Genomic DNA, 23,370 nt, shown 5'->3' on the forward strand with positions numbered 1-23,370 from the left:
ATGAGGCTCTGTCTCAAAATAAAATATAAAAAGGGCTGAGGATGTAGCTCAGTGGCATATAGCTCCTGGGTTCAATCCCTAGTACCAAAACAAAACAAAACAAAACAAAAAAACAACAAAAAAAGCAACATCAAAACTCACATGCTTAAGACTTAAGACTTATTCCATATATACCCTTCAATGTCTAAAATATTCCTACTGAGAGATGCGGTTGTGGCTTAGCAGTGGAGTGTTGCCTCACATGTGTGGGGCACTGGGTTCAATCCTCAGCACCACATAAAAATAAATAAACAAAATAAAAGTATTGTGTTCATCTACAACTAAAAAGAAACTATTAAAAAATATTCCTGCTGTAGATTTGCCATCTGCTAAGATTCAGCAAGATTTTATGGGTGAGCTGATCTTTTCATAGGATCCTAGTTGATGAGAAAAAAAATATATATATATATTCCCACCCTCCCCAATATCTCTTCTTAGTTCACCCATCTCCTTTCAATCAACCAAATGCTGAAAAAGAAACCTTCACCAAGTCAGAGGAAAACACCTGCCCTCCTTTGCCATGAGGAGATTGGAAATTTTCCAAATGTGGAAATGCTATCAATTTACTGACAATCTGTTAAGTAGCACTAAAAACAGGAGACTTTTGCTGATGGCCCAGGCTGGCAATGCAATAAATTCAACTGCACCTGACATTTAAAAATAGCTAAATATTATGAAAGGTTTTGCTCTAAAGTCTCTAAGGATGGGTGTCATTTAAGAATGAATATTCTTATTTGATATGAGGTAAACCAAGCACATCTTATCCTCTAATAATAAGAATAAAAATTTTGAATATCTTCAAATAACATAAAGGTCACAATTAACCCCAGCTACTTATAGCTGCCAGTCTGAAAGTGCACAACAATGACAAGCCTTGGACTTACTACCTTCTAATGGAAAACACAAATAAGAAGAAGAATGTGTCTACACTCAAAGGCAGTTAAAATTTATCCTGGTTTTGGATTCCATGTGACCAAAATGGGGTTTGTGTTATACTAATAGTAGTTGTTTACAGACCCCTTTTATAGCTCTATGTGAATAAAAGGCTTAGTGATTATGTAGTTATATCTTTTACTACAAAAACAATCCCTTTGGTACTGAATAATTTGAATTATCTAACAACATGGATCAAATGACTTATAGATTGCCACATTACCACATTGTATCATCCTGAATTATGCTATCGTACAATTAGAAAATTTCCCAAAAAAGTAGGGTTTTTGAAACAATCATATGTAGTGATATAATAAAAAGATTTTTTTTTTTTTAGGGGAGAGGAGTATTTTCTGATGTTTTCTATGTAAAAGAACCAGCTCTGCACTTCTTTTCTTTAGTCCTAGTCAAATTCCTTTTGTGTTTTTCATTGTCTATCTTCAAGTTCCTCATTACAATCTTTCTTGTTTCTGCAACTAATTCTCCTTCCTCCTTCTCAGCTGAGCACATCTCCTACACAAACCAGTCCTCAGTTCCCCTACACTTCCCTTCTTGCACTTACAAGAACATTCTTCCTTTCCCAGCTTCAGAAGGGAGGTGTCTCCCCATTCACTCTGTCTCCTCTTCAAATTCCTCACTTCTCTCCCTCCAAATCCCTATACCAGCCCATTTCTGTTACAGCGAGACTTAATAAACCCGTCTAGTGCTGATACGGTGGATCTGTGCAGCCAACAGTGGTGATGGCCCTGTTTCTCTATGTGGTTTCCATTCCCAAGGCCACCCCAGGTGACTGGAGCTCCCCTCCTGAAAGTTCCACATGTCCAATCTGTTTATATGACAAGAACTCAGTGACATGGCCACATGCAGAAGCAAAGGAGGCTGAAAAATGCAGTTTCTTAAACACCGTTGTTTTTTTCCCCACAAAACCACATGGCCCACAGTTCTGTCACTGAGGACAAAGATCAGAATGAATACTGAGAGGCAGCTGGAAGTTCTTACTTACAGTGACTCGTAAAGAAAGAATGAGGTGGGGATGAGAGAAGATCCTCATTAATCAGGATCCAGGCCCCCCCCCCAAAAAAAAAATAGATGGTAAACTCCACAAAGTCAGACTGAATGAAAGCAGGAGGCATTGACAGGGTTACAGGAACCAAAAGGACAGAGAGTTATCCATGGAATAGTAACAATGGGATGCCATTACTGATCCTAAATCTAAAGGAGGATTGGACAGAGAAATGGTGAAGGCTGGGGTCATGCAGGCTTCCCACCAAGGAACTGTGTCCAACAGAATATGTTATCTGGGACAACACTGTCCTAAGGGTCTCTGATGAGCCTTTTTTTTTTTCTTTTGATAGAGTGTTATGGTTTGGGTTATGAGGTGTCTCCCCAAAGCTCATGTGTGAGACAATGCAAAAATATTCAGAGGAGAAAGGATTAGATTCTGAAAGCTATAATCTAATCAGTGGAGTGTTCCACTTGAATGGATTAACTGGGTAGTAACTGGGCAAGTAGGGTGTGGCTAGAGGAAGTAGGTCATGGGGCATGCCTTTGGGGTTTATACGTTGCTGCTGATGAGTGGAGCTCTCTCTCTGCTTCCATCACCAAGCCTTTCTGCCATGATGTTCTGCCTTACCTTGGACCTAGAGCCATAGAGTTGACCAACCATAGGCTGAATCTTTGGGACTATGAGCCAAAATAACTTTTTACTTTTGTAAATTGTTCTTGTTGGGTCACAGTGATGCAAAAGCTGTCTAAACCCCAGCTCCTCCTCATTGTCCTATCCCTAACCAAGCTCCCTATAGGTTTTGTGCACATTTCCCAGGGTGATGCCATCTACCACCATTCCTTCATCTTGCACATTTTCTAGAATGTACTCTTGGGTACTATAATAATGTTTATTCTGAGATACAAACCTGATTTCTAAATACTCCAATGTCATCCCAAATTTAATGTGTTCAAAATTAGGGTGCTCCAGGGACATCATAAATACAAGCTCTTTGTAGCCCCAATCCAACTCTTTTTAAAGCTTTATCAAAGCCATAGCTAACTAACCACTTCTCAAGCTATGAATCTGGAGGCCTGCACTCAGATTCCTATAATCCTTCCACCTTTCCATATTGGTCATCATGGGCATGATGACTTTTACCTTGTCCATATCTCTCAAATGCCGCCCCACCCCCGCAATCATTCCTGTGACACATTGCTGTAGCTCACCATCTGGCTTAGAGAAATAGTATCTGGGTTAGTTTCTCTGGCACAAGTCTCTCTATTCTTCCCCTCTCCCACACAGCTACAGCTACTGGAAACCTCTTTTTCAGTTAAATCAAATCTCAATGGTTTTGGCTTTGAAATTCCCGTCTTTGCTTACTATCTTGGTAGCAGCAGAGCCTAGCGATTAAGATCATGGATTTGAGAGTCAGACTTCCTCAGCTGGGCTCCCAGCTCTAGTACTTTCTAGCTTTTCTTTTGTTTGTTTGTTTACCTTGGGCAAGTTATTTAACCTTACTGTAGCTCATTTTCTTCACCTATAAAAGGAGAAAAAAATACAACCTAATGCTTCATAGGGGTGCTGAGAAAATTAAAAGAAATCATATCTGGAAAACATTTAGAATATTGCCTGCTTCATAGTAATTTTTGATGGATGTTAACTATTTTTATCACCAAAATATGAAGTTCATTAGCATGGTGCATGAGGTTCTTACAGTCAGGGCCTCATTGACCTCCCCAACCTTATTTGTAACCTTCTTGTCACTCATTGAAGGTTTCTACTTTTCATATAAAAGGCCATTCTTTTATATGAAAATGACATCAGTATTTTCTTTTTTCCTCCAAACTTGTGTGTGTGTGTGTGTGTGTGTGTGTGTGAGAGAGAGAGAGAGAGAGAGAGAGAGAGAGAGAGAGACAGACAGAGACAGAGACAGAGACAGACAGAAGATAGACAATCAGGATTGAATCCAGAGTTACTCTCTCACTGAGCTCCATTTCCAGTCCTTTTTCATTTTGACACAGCATCTTGCTAAATTGCCCAGACAGGCCTTAAACTTGCTATCTTCCTGTCTTAGTCTCCGTAGAAGATGGGATTACAGGTGTATGCCACGTGCCCAACTTTCCAATCTCATATTTTGGCTAAGACAGTATTTACTGTAATCTGATTTAGCAATATCCAAAGATTTAATTTCCTAAATCTATCACTATTGGTCCCAAATCATGAAGCTTATAATCTATAATACTATTAGATTCTAGCTCTTCTGAGGATGAAATGTTTAAGATTTTACATTTGATTACCTACAAATATTCAAAAAGTTCACACAGAACAGTGATCACAGGGTACAGCATGGCTTTGAGCAAGCATTATATAAAATGGCCAAACAGCACAATCACAGAAAAAGCACAACTCTCAGATGTGATGGCGTTGGCTTAATGTATATAAACAATATTTAACATCATTGTGAGCACTGTGCTCCAAAATCAAAGGTCACCATATTATGGGGGAAAAGAAGTTCAAGTTAAGAGCTCAAGCCAATGAAACATTAAGCAAGTGCACCTGCATTTTTGCAGTAAATAATTCCAGTGGGGATTTCATGTTGCTGTGGATACAAAGGGAGGAACAGCTCAAAGATACTTGTAAAGCAGGGAGGGATTAGGGTATCCAGGGAAATAAGTAAAAGGTATTACATTTCATTCCACGTTTCAGGAGGGCAGCTACAAAATCAGGTCTAAACATCCTTATCCTTCAAATAAAGAGGGTCACTTTGCCAATTTATTGGGATCATGAAGAAAGAAACATAAAACTTTTCATTTTGTTTGTCCTTCTGGGCAGTAGAGACCCATCAATCTGCTAGGCAATCTGCTCAGCATTTTTTATTTTTTTGCCGATACATATAGATACATATATCTTACTATCTACATCTATATGTAATGAATCTATATTTTATGGTGTAGCAAAGGCAGCCAAAGCTACTGATTTAATTAACTGGTTTAATTAATGTTTCCATTTGAACAAGTAGATGGTGTAGAGAAAAAATAATTACTATGCATTAATCTCAACACCTTAATTTGATTTATTAAAACTTCTGCTTTCTGAACTGACCAAAAAGAGTGACAAAATATTTGCTAAAAGATGATAAGTCCTAGCTCAAGATTTGACTGGATATTTTACTAGTCAAAGAATAGCTCAGATTTAGTTCACCCTTCAAGAGGTAAGATAATGGGACACAATTAATAATAAAATGCTATGGTTGGGGGTGAAAAGTTGGGAGTTACAAGAACTTGTACTATTAGAAGAAAAACTACAGCAAAACAAATCAGAAGAAAATATTTAATAGAGCAGATTAAGAGAATGGAAAATAGAGCAGATTTAAAGAATCTGTTTTTCCCTTAAAAAAAAAAAAAGGAACTTTTTTTTCAGTATTTTCTTCTGTCCAGATGACAAAAGAGACTTTTTGACATGTCTTAGGGCACTTAGTTCATTTTGTTTTGCTAGCAAAAATGACCTAGTGGCTGCATCTATGGCCACAAAGCTGTCAGTAATGGCCCACTCTGAATTTTGGGAGACATCAAAGAGAGAGATCCAAAGAGAAGGAGAGGATTCAAAGAACATCTAGAAGAAGGTTTGCAGGGTGAGACACAGGTTAGCCACTCTCTCCCTGACCCTACTTCTCTCTTCTCTTGGGTGCCATCTTGTATGGTGGGTCAGAGCTCCCTGATCTCATCAGTCCCTGTACGAACCAAATGGGACCTGGAGAAAGTAGACAAGGAAAAGATCTCCTAAGCCTTCCTTGAGCCAAAGCTTGTGACCTAGGTCAAGGGAACTGGAATCAACACTGGACCCAACATAATGAATAAGTGTCTTCATGGAGTGACCTAGGTGCTCTGAAGAGTCCCCATGTACCAGGTAGGGGAGGGGCATGGCAGCCAGAGAAAGTGTCTGTGGCAAATATTTGGGGATTCAGAATCTCAGACGAAAAGCTTATGTGTCTTTGCACAAAAGCAACACATAAATCCTTACTGAAAAAAAAAATAGGTAAGTGCTATGTTTGAAATGTCAGTTGAAAAATGGGAATGAGATTTGAGAGTTTTGGCAAAAGAGAATCAAATGAATTTGAGCATTTAGGGGAATTGATTAATGATGTTTTTATATATATTTGCAGGAGAACATTGGACATTTATATATACTAAGCATATACAAGATAGAAATACCAGCACGGCAGCTGTAAAAGACAAGTCAGAAGAAATGGCAAAACACAAGCTACTAATCGATCGGTTTCAAAAGACCAAATAACAACGCATCGTGGGAATTAAAAAATGAGTGACATTAGTTCTGGTGGGGAAGGATGAGGAAGGGCTTTATGTTTTGTGTAAATGATGGGCTATTTATAAGGCTTTATTCGCAACATATGGGAAGGCTTCCCCATGCCTTGCAGAGATTCCTTCTTGGGCCTCCATTCTTACCAGTGATAGTTTAAGCTAGGGCTTTGTGAAATACTCTCTACTAGGTCCAATTGAGTATGTAATGACTTCAGCTATATAAAACTAATGATAACTTAATAATTAGGCCTGGTAAACCCTAAAGTAATGATGTGACAGAACTTATATGATTTGTAGATAATGAGAAAATGTGGTTTGGAAAACAGGCCCATAAAAACAATTTAGCCCCAATGAACAATTATAGAAGGAAATAATTTCCTTCTAGATAAGACTGCCAATTTTGAGAAAATGTTTACAGAAATGGTTTCCTCAACCCAGGTGCATTTCAGAATTATCTGGGGAGTAGTCAAACATATATATTTCTTGATCCCACCCTAGTCCCACTGAATGGCGGCAACCCCAAGAATAGGAGTCCTGGAAATTGTACTGCTGCAAACCTCTCCAACCCCACCTGAGTAGCGGGGAACAAGAGGAACTTGCATATAATCTATTGCTTATGGAAAGATTACTCCTCATTAGCCCTAATATCTAGGAAGTTGGTTTCACAGCATCTTTCTCCACTACACATTCTTTTAAAAAAGGGAAAATTTCAAAGCATTTTTTTTCATTTTTGAAACCCAAATGCTTTATTATGTTAGTAGTATTGTATTATTTCTTTGCAATCTTAAAAGGAATGTAGTTAGAAACAAGCACATGGTCAGTAGACGGCCTGGCCTGGTCTAGATCACACAGTGGTTCACAGAACTCTTGCTCTACAGAGAGGATGGCCACATGTTATGGTTGGATCTTTAATGTCCCCCAAAAGCCCTTATGCTAAAGGCTGCATTGTGTGGTGCTACTGGGATGAGGTGGAACCTTTAGGAGGTGGGTAAGGACGGGAGGAAGTTACTGAGGATAACCTTGAAGGGGATATTGGGATTCCATCACCATTCTCTCTCTTTCTGTTTGCTTCCTGGCAGCCATGAGGTGAGCAGCTTTGCTTTATTTTGGGATACTTATGATGATGTTTTACCTCCCCACAGGCCCAAAGCAATGGGGCCAAAAGACCATGCACTGAAATCTCTGAAAACCATGAGCTAAAACAAACCCTCATCCTCCTTTTAAGGTGATTTTCTTGGGTGTTTTGTCATAGCAACAGAAATCTGACCAATACACAAAAATAGACATGTAGACAAATAGTACAGAATAGAAGACACAGTTATCTCGTACTAGACAAAGACACCAAAAACATACATGGGCGAAAAGGTGGCTTTCAGCAAATGATTCTGGGAAAACTGGAAATCCATACGCGGCAAAATGAAATTAAACTACTATCTCTCATCATGCACAAAACTCAACTCAAAGTGGATCAAGGACCTAGGAATTAGACCAGGGACCCTGTACCTATTAAAAGAAAAAGTAGGCACAGATCTTCATCATGTCAGATTAGGTCCTGACTTCCTTAACCAGACTCCTAAAGTGCAAGAAATAAAATCAAGAACTAATAAATGTGATAGATTCAAACTAAAAACCTTCTTTTCAGCAAATGAAACAATCAATAATATGAAGAGAGAGCCCACAGAGTGGAGAACAAATTTACTACATGCACATTAGATAGAGCACTAATTTCCAGGGAATATAAAGAACTTAAAAAACTTAACACCAAAAAAAAAAAAATCCAATCAATAAATGGGCTAAGGAAATGAACAGAATAAGATATACAATCAATCAACAAATATATGAAAATATGTTCAACTTCTCTAGAACTTACAGAAATACACATTAAAACTACACTGAGATTTCTTATCAATCCAGTCAGAATGGCAATTATAAATACAAGTAACAATAAATGTTTGCAAGGATGTGGGGAGAAAGTTACACTCATACATTGCTGGTGGCACTGCAAATTGGTGCAACCACTATGGCAAGCAGGATGGAGATTCCTTAGAAAACTTGGGATGGAACCACCATTTGACCCAGCTATCCCACTCCTTGGTCTTTACCCAAAGGACTTAAATCAGCATACAATAGTGATGCAGCCACATCAATGTTTATAGCAGCACAATTCACAATAACTAAACTGTGGAAGCATCCTAGATGCCCTTCAATAGATGGATGGATAAATAAACTGTGGTATTTATACACAATGGAATATTACTCAGCCTTAAAAGAGAATAAAACGATGGCATTTGCAGGTAAATGGATGGAGTTGGAGAACATCATGCTAAGCGAAGTAAGCCAATCCCTAAAAAGCAAAGTCCGAATGTCCTCTCTGATAAGTGGATGCTGATGCAAAATGGGAGGCGGGGACATAGGAAGAATGGAGGAACTTTGGGCAAAGGGAAGGGAGAAGAGGGTAGGAGGAATGCGGGCAGGAAAGATGGTGGATTGTGATGGACATCACTATCCTAGGTATATGTATGATTGCACATATGGTGCAACTCTACATTGTGTACATCCAGAGAAATGAAAAAAGTATGCTTCATTTGTGTACAATGAATTGAAATGCATTCTGCTGTCAAATATACCTAACTAGAACAAACAAATAAATAAATGAATAAATTTTTAAAAAAGAAATCTGACCAATAGACCACCTGTCACCTCTATTGAAGGTCCCCCATTCCTGCATATTCAGGACAGGCTCTTTCTGCATTTTCTCTCCAAATTGCCACTCAACACCAAATGGTATGTGTGGAGGGGGTGCAGCTTGACATCTCCTAATTGCCTCAGAAGGTAATGGATGAGTGTTATATCCTTAATCCCTCCTCTGCAGGTAAGAGAGAAAATGGTTGGTGGGTTCAGAGCTGAGGAGGGGAAGTGAGGGTGCACAGTCGAGGGTTTATGATCTCCTTTGTCTTTTGGGGAGTGAGACTGCACATGAGAAAGGTGGGGATGATGGGATGGAGCCGGCACAGCCAAGATCACATCGGCATGACGCATTGAAGATGGAGGGGATCCTTGGAAAGATTATGAAAACACAGATATAACTGGGCCCATTCCCAGTTCCTGATGCGGCAGGTCTGGGGCGGAACCTGAGAATTCGAATTTCTAACAGGTTCTGAAATGATGTTGATGTCGGTGGTCCAGAGATGACACTTTGAGAACCACTAATGTAGAGGTAGAAGTCTGAGAGGCTCCAGGGGTTTGAGGAGCTCAAGAAAGAAGAGCAGAGTCTAATATGTTTCTATGAAGGATGGAATATGATCTAATTAAATATTTGAGAGACACAAATGAAGATGTAAACTTTTGTTGTCTCGATCTTTTATTTTATTTTTCTTTTATGGCAGCAGAACTTTTGGTCTTGGGATAGGAGGTATAGTCACAGCCTCCTAAAACTTACATGATAAACTTGAAATCACTGGCAGAACCGTGAAGCCCAAGCATGTCAAGATCAAAGTTTGCAATGTCTTCAGATATCAGGAAAAGGCCTGAGAAACATGCATGGGTGGCCTATTAGGCAACAATGATCAGCTGGAACCTCTGAAAAGACCAGGATACGGTCTCTATAAATGTTAACAAGCATGGTTCACAGGGCTCTGGGCATTCCTTAGTCTGGGTCAACAGTTAACAGGGAAGTGGTCCATCTAATTTTCTCTTAAGTCAAGAAGTTTTGCAAAACAGAAATACCACATAAATGTTGGGTTATTTGCTTGGTCCTCTAGATGTTAAAACAGAAATGGTAGCTATTTTAATAAAACTTCAGGGAAATGTCTCACAAAGGGTCAGATGCAATCCTTGTCTGGAAACACCTCTGACTCACCTCCCATCTTTAGAGGAAAGCATCTTCCACACTGAGAAAACTCTTTCACCTCAGTCATTTCCCTTCTTTTGAAAGTCAATGCTCAGCTCCCACCAGGGATCTATTCGTGCAAATTAGTGATTGGTGCCAAGTATTAAGTGGTAGGCATTTTGATAGATACTTTGCATCTGTTACCTAATTTAACCTTCATACTAGTGTAGAAGAGGAATTCTGGGGTGTTTTCCCCATTGCACGGGCTCATAGGTATTGAATAATTCTCCAGGGCTCCATTAGCCATGGAGAATACTGAGTGTCTCCCCTACACCCCAGCACAATGGTTCTCAGACTTAAGTGACCTTTAAGGTGTGAAAGCACAGACCCCTGGGCTCCATCCTCAGGTTTCTGATTCAGTCTTTACTAGGGTAAGACTTGTTGAGTATAGGTACTTCAAATAGGTCCCAGATAATGCTGAAGGTGCTGGTCTGAAGATTATATTTTGAAAACTACTCATCTAACCATACCTCTTCTCTCCCACAGTAGAAAGAGTACTGTTGTTTGCCAAGACAAAGTCCCCAAATGCTATCTTTTACTAGCAAAGGTTTCTGGTAGTGTAGTATAACTGGGGTTCTCTTTACAAATGTAAGAATGCCACAAAAGCCTCTAGACACAACCTTCTTCTATAACCTTCATTTTTATTTTAACCACTTCTGTCTATGCCCACATGCTTTGGTAAAGGCTAACTGTGAGACTATTGATGAGAGAGAAGAAATAAACCAGGGAAACTAAAGGATAGTAAAGGTGTTCAAGCAGATGCTGTCGGGCCCACCTGCATTACCTTGGTTCATCTGCTCACCTGCAAATGATACCACCAATGCTTTTCTGCCTCTCTCTGCACAGGACATTTTCTGACCATGGAAGCTGGAAGAACATGCCAGAAGAATAGCCCAGGCTGACTGTTTAACCACCAGGGCAAGAACTGGTGGCTAAAGAACACCCCAGCTTCCTTACCCCTCAGATGGACCATCTTGGGATAGAGCCTCTGCCCATATTGGTGACCCACTGATAAATGCTTTATTATTATTATTATTATTATTATTATTATTATTACTACTACTACTACTACTACTATTATTTACTTTTTGGCTATCCTTCCTTCCTTGTCTCACTATCCTGTTCTCTCAGTTCCTTAGGAGTACTCCCAACTGAACTACTTGCACCCAAATTCTTTGTTTTCAGCTTGATTTGAAGGAATGCAGACCAATACAGGTAGTAATGTTATCATTGAATATTATCCAATAGCAAATGATGAACACTAAGTAGGAGATTATGCTGCTTAATTTTGGGCACCTGGTTTGCATATTGTGCCCACAAAGATTATTACCTAACATTCTTAATTATAAAGAATCACTGCTTATGCTTATGCTGCTTAATTTGGGGCACCTGGTTTGCATCTTGTGCCCACAAAGATGCCTACCTAACATTCTTAATTCTAAAGAATCACGAAAAACCACCCCCCCACATGTGCAAAAAAAAAAAAAAAGACAATAAGCCAACCCCCTCTTTGCAAAAAAGACTTAACATCGTCCCCAAAGAATTGCTTTTCTTTTGTTCTGGGAGTTCTAATTTAGATATTATGAGTGAAGTTACTCTGAAAGAAATAGAAGTAGATAATTTCATTATGTGAATATACTTTCATTTAACACTAATTACATTTAAATATTGGAATCAGGTTAGGAAACCCAGTTGTGATTAGCAACACTGGGGAATATTCCTGGTCATTATTTTCTGATGGCAGAATGTCAAGTCATTCTATTGGGGGTGTGGGAGTTGTAGGGTGAGGCTGAGCCTCAGTGCTTGACATACTCCTCCCACCTCTGGTCCCCCTCCCCAACCACCTGACAGGCTTCTGCATCAGTCCCTGAGGATCCCACAACACCGTGGCAAGATGCAGCCTGCCCCTAGATCTCTGCCTCAGGTTGCTGCCTGCTCCCCGGGCTCCATGGAAAGTGGGCATGTGTGTGCCACCATCCTTGCCACCAAGCTGCTTTTACCCTAGTGTAAATAGGGCAGTCAATGGGAACACAAGCCCTTCAATTCATGTGGCAGAGACCCACAGGACAGGACAGTCACATTCACCAACCTGTTCCTGGGGGTTTAGCTCTGAGATCAGCAAGGAAGCTCTGACTATTTAATTAGTCACCTAATTAGCGACAGGCTGCGCTGAAGGTTTCAAATGTCCTCAGACAAATGTAAAGATAAAAAGCTTAATTAAGCCGCCAGCACTAGGCTGGCTGCTGCCAGTGCCCACAGCTGTGCCGGATATTGTGCGGAACCGTGCAGCCAGATAACAGGAGTTTGGGTCTTTGGGCTACAATCCGGGCTTTGAAAACATGCCTGGCCAGTTAGGAGCTATTCTTATGCACCTCAGTACACTCAACCAGATGAGGGACCACAGTCTAGGTTGGGAAAATTCGTGATTTCAACCTTTGGTGAGATTATTTGGTCATTTTTTTGAGCAAAATTTCCTCGGTATGGAAGTGGAAGGCAATGTGGGCTTGGGTTTACAACGCCCACCGGCACTTCCTGTGAATCAAATTATATATTTCTCTAGTCACACAAAGGGTCGTGGGGGCACCACCCAGGGCTGCTTTCAGACACGGTCTTCCCATGATTCATTTGTGCATTTTTCTAGTGCCATTTCAGGCTCTGCAAGAGATTTCTTTACATAAGAATTGAATTAGGAAGGATTTTTAAATAAAGGATTAAAAGGAATTGCTCTAGAGTTAGAAGTAAATGCTGTAAGAACCATAGAGACACATGTGTTAGAAGAGAATAGAATAAAAGCTGCTTCAGCCCAGTGAGTTTGTGCCTAAGAGATGATAAAGAAGCTATTCTTTTGTATAGTTATGGGGGAAAAATACATGTTTGGGACTAAGGTTCTGAATGTCTAATGAGCTTCCAGGTGATGCCAGTGCACCTGGTCCACATACCACAGAGTGAGGAAGGAGAGTGTAGAAACAAAAGAGAAGTTCATAGACCTGGATCCTGTAGTTTGGTTTTTCTTTCTTTCTTTATTATGATGATGATTATTATTTTGTTGTTGTTGTTGTTTTGCTTTGGTACCAGGGATTGAACCCAGGGGTGCTTAACCACTGAGCCACATCCCCAGCCCTTATTTATATTTAGAGACAGGGTCTTGCTAAGTTGCTGAGGCTGGATTTGAACTCATGATCCTCCTGCCTCAGTCTCCCAAGGCACTGTGATTTCAGGCATGTGCCACTTTGCCCAGCCTGGAAAAAGACCTCTTATTGCCTCGGAAAGGCTTTTAGACTTCATTGAAAAGCTCTCCTTCCAGAACCAGTGCTGCCTCTGCAGATGACAAAGCTCACTTGGGGATGTGGCTGTTGATCAAAGAATAGGGAGTTCACTCTTGACCTCTGCTAGGTTTGGTCAAGTTCCTAAGGTGGCAGCACCTTTAGGTTGGCACGACCTAAGGATCCCATGATGCAAACCTTCCTCAGCACAGATGAGGACAAGGCCACCCTTAGAGCCATATGCTTTCACACTGGTTGATGGCAGAGCTGGGCTTATAGCCAAGGCTAAGTTCTGTTTTATTTATTTTAAATTTTTTTTCCCAGTGGTGTGGATTTTAAAGAAGTCTTAGTAAAAGAAGTGCTGAGAAGAATAATGTATATGTAACACCCAGACTGCCTAAGCAAAAACTTTCTGTCTCTGAGATCCAGGACAGCCAATGGGTACCATTCATCAATCTCAAGAACTGCAATTTTAAATAAGTCAGGTCCATCGCTTGAATGTCTCAGGCATCATGAAGTACACCCATAATTCACAGTAAAGATCTGTCTTTTCCTGTCCAATTCACTGGCTTCTACACAACAGGGGGAGGTAGTGTTTTCTTCCTCTGTGTTCCCCACTTCAAGAGAACTGTCCTTCCCCAACTCAGCTCCTGACTCATTGAAAGGCCCATGACCTGGTAGGGCAAGTGATGGGAAAGAAGGCTGGGACACCTGGGCAGGTGGAGCCCACAGCAGCCCCTCCTTAGCTCTCTGCCAAGTTGCTTCTGCACAGCACCCTCAGAAGACAGATGTGTGAGACAAAGGGGAGGGAACAAACCAGCTGAGCCTCACCCACACCATGAATGACTCTCTATCCACTTTCTTTCTTCAAGCACCAGAAGTCAGGGGCCTCCCTGGGGGTGATGGAGATTGCATAATGATCTGAGAGCAAGACCCCTGGCCACTGGGCCCAGTGCTAGAGGAGTCGGCAGAGCCAGGCCCAGGCCCAGAGAGGAAACAGAAGATAGGGACTCTGGTGTGTGTCTCTGGACAAATAAGTGCCATTCATGTCACCTGGCCAGAAAGGCCCAGTTCTAGTAGGGACAAGATGCAGGGTGACTCGGAGGCATGACAAAGACAAGAAGGTGTATCTGAGCAGATGTAACTGTGGATGAGTGACACCTGAGAACTAGACAGAATGTTGTACTTTAAAATTAAAGTCCTAATCCTCATCCTTCATATTCCCCTGCCATCCTCCCAGCATGGAGTTTGCTTCCTTGTGTATTGGGTGCTGAGACTTGGAGCAAATCATTTCCACTCTCTCAGAAGCACCTTAACACTGAGGATGGATGGATTTATGCAAGGACTACTACATTTGGTGTTCTTTGAAAAGAAGACCAAATGTACTTCGTAATTTCTTGCATGAAAATAATATAAGAAAAATGAATGTGCCTGTTGTGTCACCAGATGTTAGAAATGCCAGTTTCTGGAAAAAGAGGTCACTGCACTGTGTCTCAAATGGATTTTCCAGAAACTACGATCTACTTGCAGCTCAAAAGTACAAGGAGAGTGATTTTTTAAAATCTTGCTTCAAAAATGTGGATTTAGTCCTCACTGGGACTCATTTCACCTGCTATTTGATGAAAACTATTTCTTCAATTTCATTCCAGTTAAAATCACGTATAAAATTTAGCTTAAGTGGCAACTAAACTGGTGAAGTAAAATATGCAGTAGGTTACTATGGTGATTGCTAATTTAAAATAATTAGAGAAAATAATGAGAAACTATTTCCTCTCTTAAGGATTACAGATCCGTAAACTGATACCAGTCTATTTTTAGTGTACATAATCTCTGTAATGATGATAAAGAATTATGAGTACTTTACAATGCTTTAAAAAGGTCTTTCTGATTGGGGAATTCAATCAACCCGGTACTTATATCAAAATTTATATTTGTCTTTATTAAATTTAAGTCAATTCCATGAAAAGAGAATTGCATGTATATCTTAATGTAATCATTTAAAATAAAATTTTATGACTGAATATAAAGCCAAATTAAGATTTAAGACCTGTTTATAATCATTTCTTGACTCTCATAATTTCACAACTCCACCCTGATAATTCATCATTCAACAGTGGTTGCATAAGACTTGCTGTTCAGAAATCTTAGATGAAGGTACCCAACAGAACAAGCAAGCCTTGGTACAATATGGTACACACAGGAAAATAAATATGCCACATTACTTCTCATTATTTCATTCTTATAATGAAATATTGTCACAAACTGGCCACAATATTTAAGCATATGAACTCTACTGCTAACTTCAATAACAATATGTACTTTATTTCTGTTTAACAAAGGATATGTTCCAGAGAATTGAACAAATTGGCTAGAAACTGGGAAAAAAAAAACAAACAAAAAACAACCAACTCAGTTCATTGTTTATCTGGTTAATATGATGTCAAATGAGGAAAATCATCTGAAGAGAATCATCATTTGGGGTTAGCTCATCTCCAGGTTATCCAGACATAGGGCCACTGAGGGGTCATTTTCTCATTCCTTTTCTTATCCAACCTCCCATAGGCCCCACCCATCATTCTTGGACTCCTAACTTTGTTGACTTGGTGGGCTGCATCTCTCAATTAACTCCTGTAGTTTTGAAGAGTAGATAAAGTTTCTCATGTGATTTTGAGTAAATGATTTGGGAGAAAATTGGCTTTGTGTGGGTGCATGTGCATGTGCAGGGCTGGGGATTAAAACCAGGGCCTGGTACATGCTTGGTCAGGGTTCCTACCCCTGAGGTACTCTGCCAGCCCGCAAACTGGGCTTTTTACATTCAGAGTTCTGTGGTATCTCAAAGTCTGAGTCTTTTAAAACATCTATGAGAATCTGAAAGAGTGAATGAGGAATAGTTAATATGTACAGGGGTGCAGCTGAATAGAAGGAACAACTTCTAATGTCCTATAGCAGGGTTCAGCAACTATGGTTGACAACAATTAATTGTGTATGTCCAAATAGTAGAGAGGATGTTGAATGCTCTCATTAGATATGCCAATTACCCAGATCTGATTATTATATAAGTGTAGAATATACCACATAAATATGTACAACTACTGTGTCAATTATAACTAAATTACACTTTAAAATAGAGTAAAAGAGGAAATTGAGTCTGAGAGAGGTTAGGCCACACACCAGGTTTCCATGTCAGGTCCTAGCAAGCCAGGGCATGATCCCAAATTCTTGGAATTGAACCCAGGGTTCTTCCTTATAAAGAGGTGCTGAAATCCAATGAGCAGATGGAGAGAGTGGCAGTACCTATTTTAGGCATTGTAAGATATATGGTCTTGTTGTAGCTACTCAAATCTACCAGTCAGATTTGGCCTGGGGGTACCCCCCCCTTCAAGTTAGGATATTCCCCCGATTCACTAATCCACCTAGGCAAAGTTGTGTGGTGACAGACAGACTCAAGTCTGTCCTGTCAAGGGACTCTCTTAAGGTGTAGGAAGAGAATTGTTATAAATAAGTAAATACAACAAAAACAACTCACCAAAATATCAATGTCTCTAGGAAGGAAATTCCCACAGTGGATGCACCAACCACAACAATCCTGGCATTGACAGTTATTTTAGGTTCCAACGTTAGTTTTCTGTTTGTGTGGTTCAAGGCATAACTCAACTAGAAGAAAAGAGTACAGAGACATTGAGAAAAATGTAGCTGAGTCAGCACCCCCAGATTGTAATTATGTGGAATCATTTAATGAGAATATCACTGGCAAATCAAACCTAAAAATGCCCATTTGGCAGCCAAGGCAAAATATAGGGAAAGTATTTTTAAGAAATTAATGGGAGAATATATTAATGCCTAACACACACACATGCACACAAAATTGTGCTTGATTTGGATATTGTTTCATTGCGGAGAGACGTTTCCTGCAGAACTGAAATGCTTAATGATTAGAGATAGCAAGGCAAATAATCCTACAATTACACAACCAAGCCACTTTCTAAGATTCTGCAGTTCCTTGAAATGTCTCACCGTTTTCCTGACCAAGGTTTCCTGATCAAGGTTTTCTAACACTGTTGAGTGATAATTATTTTAGTTGGGTACTTTAAGACAAGTATTAACTTTTATTCATTTTTGTATCCCTCACGCTATTTAACATGGTACCTTGTAGACAGTTGGCCCTCAATACTACTTCTTGAATGACAAACATTTGTTGAATGAGAAGGATTGTTCAGCGTTTTAGGGTATCTGAAATTACAGGAGACTCTCAGAAGTACAGAAAGTAACTAGTGATCCCTTTAACATCCATGTTTGCAAAAATTACCTGGATTAGTTGTTCAATTTTCTTTCCTAAAGAGGCTGCATTAAAATGTACAAAGAAAGATTTTACAGAAGTCAGAAGCCTCTAAATTCTGGTATGTCAAACCAACTTTTTTTGTTTTCTTAAAATCCTGAGATTCCCAAAGTTGGGATGCCCATAAGTTAATTTTGCAAAGTACTATTTTAAGTGGGGCTCCCACCTACCTTCAGGTAGCATGGGTGTGGGCTAATGCCACTTACCGAGTAGCATTTAAGTTTGAGAGGATAAATCCCTCTCTCTAGCCACATGGAGATAGAAAAATATCTTGAGCCAAATTACTTTTTTTTTAAGAGAGAGAGAGAGAGAGAGAGAGAGAGAGAGAGAGAGAGAGAGAGAGAGAGAGAGAATTTTTTTAATATTTGTTTTTCAGTTTTTGGTGGACATCTTTATAAATTTATTTTATGTGGTGCTGAGGATCGAACCCAGCGCCCCACACATGCCAGGCGAGCATGTTACCGCTTGAGCCACATCCCCAGCCCCAAATTACTTTTTAATAGGAATATAAAACAAGGTACATGGTGCCTCTCAGAATCTGACTCAATCCCTACTTCCACCTTTGAAACACCATGAATCTGGGAAGAGATTGGATTCACTCCCATCTTCAAGAAGGGGCCCAAGTCGAGAATCCCACCTCCTTGCTCAATAATTGGTCTAGGATGGACACATGATTTAGGTTGGCCTAAGCAGAGTGAAGCCCAGGATTTTTGTATGATGATTGCAGAAAACTCTCTTGCTCACTAGATGGTATGGGGTTGCAGATGTGAAGCCTGAAATGGCTACAGTCATCATGCCACAAAGATAAAAACCATCTGGGCTCAAGAGAATCAGAGAAATAGAGCAAGAATTCCTTTCAAACCCTACTCGAAGCCCATGCACTCTTCAGTTATATGAACAATACATTATTAGCAGACATTGCCACCATAGTGCTGCACAGCAAACCCTCCAGAATGCAAATAAGTGTCACTTATTCTCACTCATAAAACTCTGGGTCAGCTGGAAGTAGGCTGGGCCTGGTTGCCATGAAACTTCAAGATCCACCTCACCTTTCTCTTTTTGGATGAGAGAGAGCTGGGGCATGAGCTTCCCATGGCAAAGGGAGAAATTTAAGAAGGTAATTGAAAATAAGCAATGCTTCTAATGCCTGTTGAAAATGTCATGTGGTAGAGTGAAGTGGGTAATATACTCACCTCTAGCAAAAGGCACAGCTGAGGGAGGGATGGAAGGTGAGAATGAGGAAGCCTACATTTCCTCTATTGTTTAGTCCAGTTTATTTCTTTTAACATGCAATAGAAAACTTCCTAGTTTGAGATACTTTCTAAATGAAAATAATGAATATCCTTTGGGATGACAAATGGCAGGTTTTTCAAATAACCGTCAGCTCTGATCAGCTCTATGAGGATTTCCCAGATCAGTGAGGAATTGTGCAAAGATTCTAGCTTATACTGGTTTATGTGGGTGTCCCAGTGTTTCCAAGACAAGAAGGCTGACAGAAAATTCACTCTAGCTAGCCTTGGGCTTGGTGGTTTAGAGTAAGGAAGGTAGGAAGTGTGTGAGCTGTTAGGATGGCATCTAATCGCAGGTCTAATTCACAGATTTTAAATGCAAGCATCTTAACAGAGGTCAGAAATCAAGATTCTTTCCATAAGGAGGTGCGTTCAGACATTCTCCTCTGCTGTCAAAGCTAACGTTGAAACATGGGCAGTAATGAAATTCCCTGGTAAAGAATTATACCTCATTTGTGAAACAGCTCCAGTATCAAGGATACAAAGGCGGCTGGGGAACAGAACAGAATGGCTTTTGTTTCCTACACAATAGCTTTAACACCAACAGCTGCCAGGCCTCAGAAATCACCTTTCTAACTGCTAAATACACAAAGTGGCCCTGGGTGTCAAGAGTTAGAGATCTGTACCAATGATGGTGGGTGTCTCAGGAGAGTGATCGGGCATCACAACGATGCACAGTACACCCAATTTTACAACGGATTTTAATTAAAAACATATCTATCATCAGGTATGATAAAATAGTCTGACCTAAAATGATAACATTTTTTGGTCCTAGATATCATTTCTATATGCCTTAAAAAAAGAATAAAGAAAGAAAAAAGAATTCTTCCCACCTCAGAAACCTTTTAATGACAAATGGTAAATGAAGATGGCTTTTGCTGCTGGTTAATTTTGTCCATAAGCAGGAAATACACATTATTTTTAATAAAAGCAAAATGTTTCCTTCCTTTATATTCCTTCAAACTACAGGTTTTCATGGCAAAGAAAAACATTTACCAAAAAAAAAAAGTTCCATTCATGGGGAGATCTTGTTTGGGATCTGAGTTTCTTAGTGGTGAAATAAAAAGAAAAATCCTATTGACTTATATTTTGTAGACAGAAATTGAATGTGCCTTGTAATAGTGAATTGTTTCAAAGATTGAAGAGAGGGGACTATAAGCTATTTATCTACATACCATAGCAATGATAACATGGATGAGCAATCAGCCTCTTCCATATTCTTTTCAGACATTTCTGATTCTATTTTCTAATGACATCAAGTTAGCATTTTAGACAAAGGGATGATCTTCAATGCAGAGATCAATGTGTACCCCAGTAAGAAGGAATAAGCTGTGCATTGCGATGTATAAGCTAACCTTTTAAGGTTAAAAGAAAAATATTTCCTAAAATTGATGTGGATGCTTATAATGAGTTTAAAATACATGCAAACCTTACATTCTATCCCTCAGATAGGAAAGGAAAGTTATAATATGGGACACTCCTGTTAGGAGGGGAGATTTCCCAGGAAAAGAGACAGTAAAGGTCAGTTGGGAGAGGAGAGAGGTTGAGATGAGAAAATTGGGAACAGAAGTGAACAGGCATTTAAGTTTTTTTAAAAAATATTTTTTTAGTTGTTTATGGACTTTATTTTATTTATTTGTATGTGGTGCCAAGAATCAAACCCAGTGCCTTATGCATGCTAGGTAAGCACTCTACTGCTGAGGCACCACCCTAGCCCAAGTTTTAACCTCTTTATCTGTAATTTCCATTGGGTTTTTGAGAATAGAAGACTGTACATGTGCATGATGAGCTATCAGTGGTAGTGTTTGGTCACTTATATCTATTTATTTTGTCAGCCACACTCCAGTGGGCTTGCTTGTTCCTGGAGGTCAGGAGTTATATCTTTGTTTGTTTGTTTGTTTGTTTTTTGGTGTTTGTTTTATTGTATCTGAACACATCCTGGCATACATTTGGGGCATTCAATAAATGGTAAGAGATTAGATATGTTAGTTTTGCATTTCTTGAGTCCCTTTTAAAGGGTGTGATGTAATTTCTAATATCCATGATTATTTTAGTTGATTCTTTTTCAGTTCCTTAAATGACCAAACAAGGGATTTAAAAGTATTTGAGGTTAAATTTGGCATTATTAGTAAAAATGATGTTGATATGCATACTTGGTTGAGTTGATGCTATAACTCACCTACGTTTATTAAGAGACCTCAAGGTACATAATTTTGAATTTTATACATGTTTGTTACCTGTTCTATGTCTATAGAAATTGACCATATATAACTTTACCTGACATATAGACCTGAATTCCACATCTCCACATCTGGTTTGGTTTCTTCACTGTACTTAGAATGAGTTACAACGATCACAAAAGCATTATTGAAAGTCAATTTCAATAATATGTCCCAATCAGAAGCTACTAAAATACAAAGAGGCCAGTAAACTATAAATGTATCAAAATAAATACAAATGATCCCACATAATAAATGCAAGGTTCATATGAAAATGGAACATGACAATATCTGTGGTGCATTTCTTCTAATGACAGTATTTCTTCTGGAGGTACCAATCAAACGGTGGGATCATCAGACTGGGTGTCATTAGTCTGGTGGTAAGGTTTGGGCTTGTTTCCTTAACTCTGCTACTGGTTGAGATTCGGAGCCTCTTTTCCTTAAACATCGGTTTCCTTGGTTGTAAAATGGAAGTAAATTATACCAACCTCTGCCTTCCTCAGCAGGCAAACATGGGAACTATTCATTTAAAAATGTCTACAAATACTTTGAGCTTTTCAGGCAAAGATGTTACACAAGGTAAAATTGCACATCCTTCTCCCATCTGCAATATGAAAGGCAAATCTTTGAAAAATACGTTTTAAAAGGGCAAAACAATGAGCTCAATTTTCAGCTCACACCCATGTGTATACATATTTTTTTCTTACAGAAAGCTTCCAAAGACTTCAAAGGGAGCTCTGTCCATGCAAGAAAATGGAAGATGGAGAGATTCAAACCCATTAGGAATAAAATTTCTGAAATCCTTAATAAGTGTACTTTTGCTTTATAAATGTAATGTTTTTTTTTTTTCCCTATGCGTCTCCATTCCCTTTTCTCTTTGGAGAAGCCCTTTGTTTTCCCAATTTGAGCAAAACAAATGATGACAGATTCACAGTGCTACAAATGTCAGAGAGGATTCCAGAGTTCATAGTTCATAAGTGGACCTCATTCATTGAAATATTTGCCAGATAAATAAAGGGTAGCATGGTATACATGCTTAAATTGAACCAATCAGTTGGAAATCTCTTCCACAGATAGGAGATGCAATTTCAAAAAGACTTTCTAGTGAAAATATTAAAAAGGATCAAAGGTAGATATGAACACCACACCTTTGTCTGGTAGAGCATGGGAAGTCTATTGAGATGTTATGGGTTTGAACCTTGTGCTATAGAGAATTCCTTCTTTTTTTTTGTGGGGAGGGGTGGTTGGGAAGGTGAAAGCTCCCAACAATTTTCTAGCTCCAACACTTCAGAGACTGCAAATTGTTCTGTCTGTGGCATTTGCTGAAAGTAATGATGACTCAAAGACACTGTTTGACTTCTTTCTTAATATCCAGAAAGAACATATACAAAATCATGTAATATGGCAGCCAAGAATGGGCCATGGTAATTGCAAGACCTCATGACTGCATCTCCACCACTGTACTGTGCACACTCAAGGCACTCATTAAATGTTCGTGAAGTGAACAGAGCATTCATTTTGCCTTTGAGAAATTATTCATAACATTACACATGGAAAATTAAAGAAATTTTAAGGAACTATCATGCCTTTAATTCCTTTTCATTACCTCATTATGTATCGAGTGGGGACTTAACAGATTCTTGTGGCATTCTTGCATATAGATGGAATCCTAACTGAAGCAAGAAGTTTCCTGTTTATCGTTGGGCTATGCTGCATATAATGGGAAGCCCCAAATACTAGTAGCTTATTAAAAAGGATGGGAGATAATTTCTTACGCAAAAGCTGGCAATATGATGCCCAGGGATGTTGAGGCAGTGCCATGAGCTGATCAGAGACCCAGGGTCCTTCTACCTGCACAATTCACCATCCTACTGCATGGCTTCTATCTGCAAAGATGATCTTTGTGGCTGCTTGAGATCCAGACATCATATCCTCATTCCAGGCAACAGGTAGAAGGAGGAAGGAAAGAAAACAAGGGCTTTCCAAAGGGAATGAATTCCTTTGAGCAGCTTTCCCAGAGTTCCTAGTCCAACAACTTCGATCTCAGTGGCCAAAACTTAGTACCATGGTCATGCCAGATGTGAGGGAAGCTAGA

General features: G+C 39.5%; 1 protein-coding gene across 5 annotated transcripts in view; it reads right to left on the reverse strand.

Annotated features, from left to right (window-relative positions):
• The window catches only part of Cfap61 (cilia and flagella associated protein 61), a 251,648-nt gene that overhangs the window by 105,138 nt on the left and 123,140 nt on the right, over positions 1 to 23,370 (reverse strand). For all 5 annotated transcript variants that reach the window (XM_021723124.3, XM_005320425.4, XM_040275760.2 and 2 more), the window contains one exon: positions 16,958 to 17,085. In XM_021723124.3, the coding sequence (XP_021578799.2) occupies positions 16,958 to 17,085 (128 nt within the window). The remainder of the gene's footprint in view (positions 1 to 16,957; positions 17,086 to 23,370) is intronic.

Source organism: Ictidomys tridecemlineatus, chromosome 5 (genome assembly GCF_052094955.1).
Source record: "Ictidomys tridecemlineatus isolate mIctTri1 chromosome 5, mIctTri1.hap1, whole genome shotgun sequence".
NCBI classification, from domain to species: domain Eukaryota; kingdom Metazoa; phylum Chordata; class Mammalia; order Rodentia; family Sciuridae; genus Ictidomys; species Ictidomys tridecemlineatus.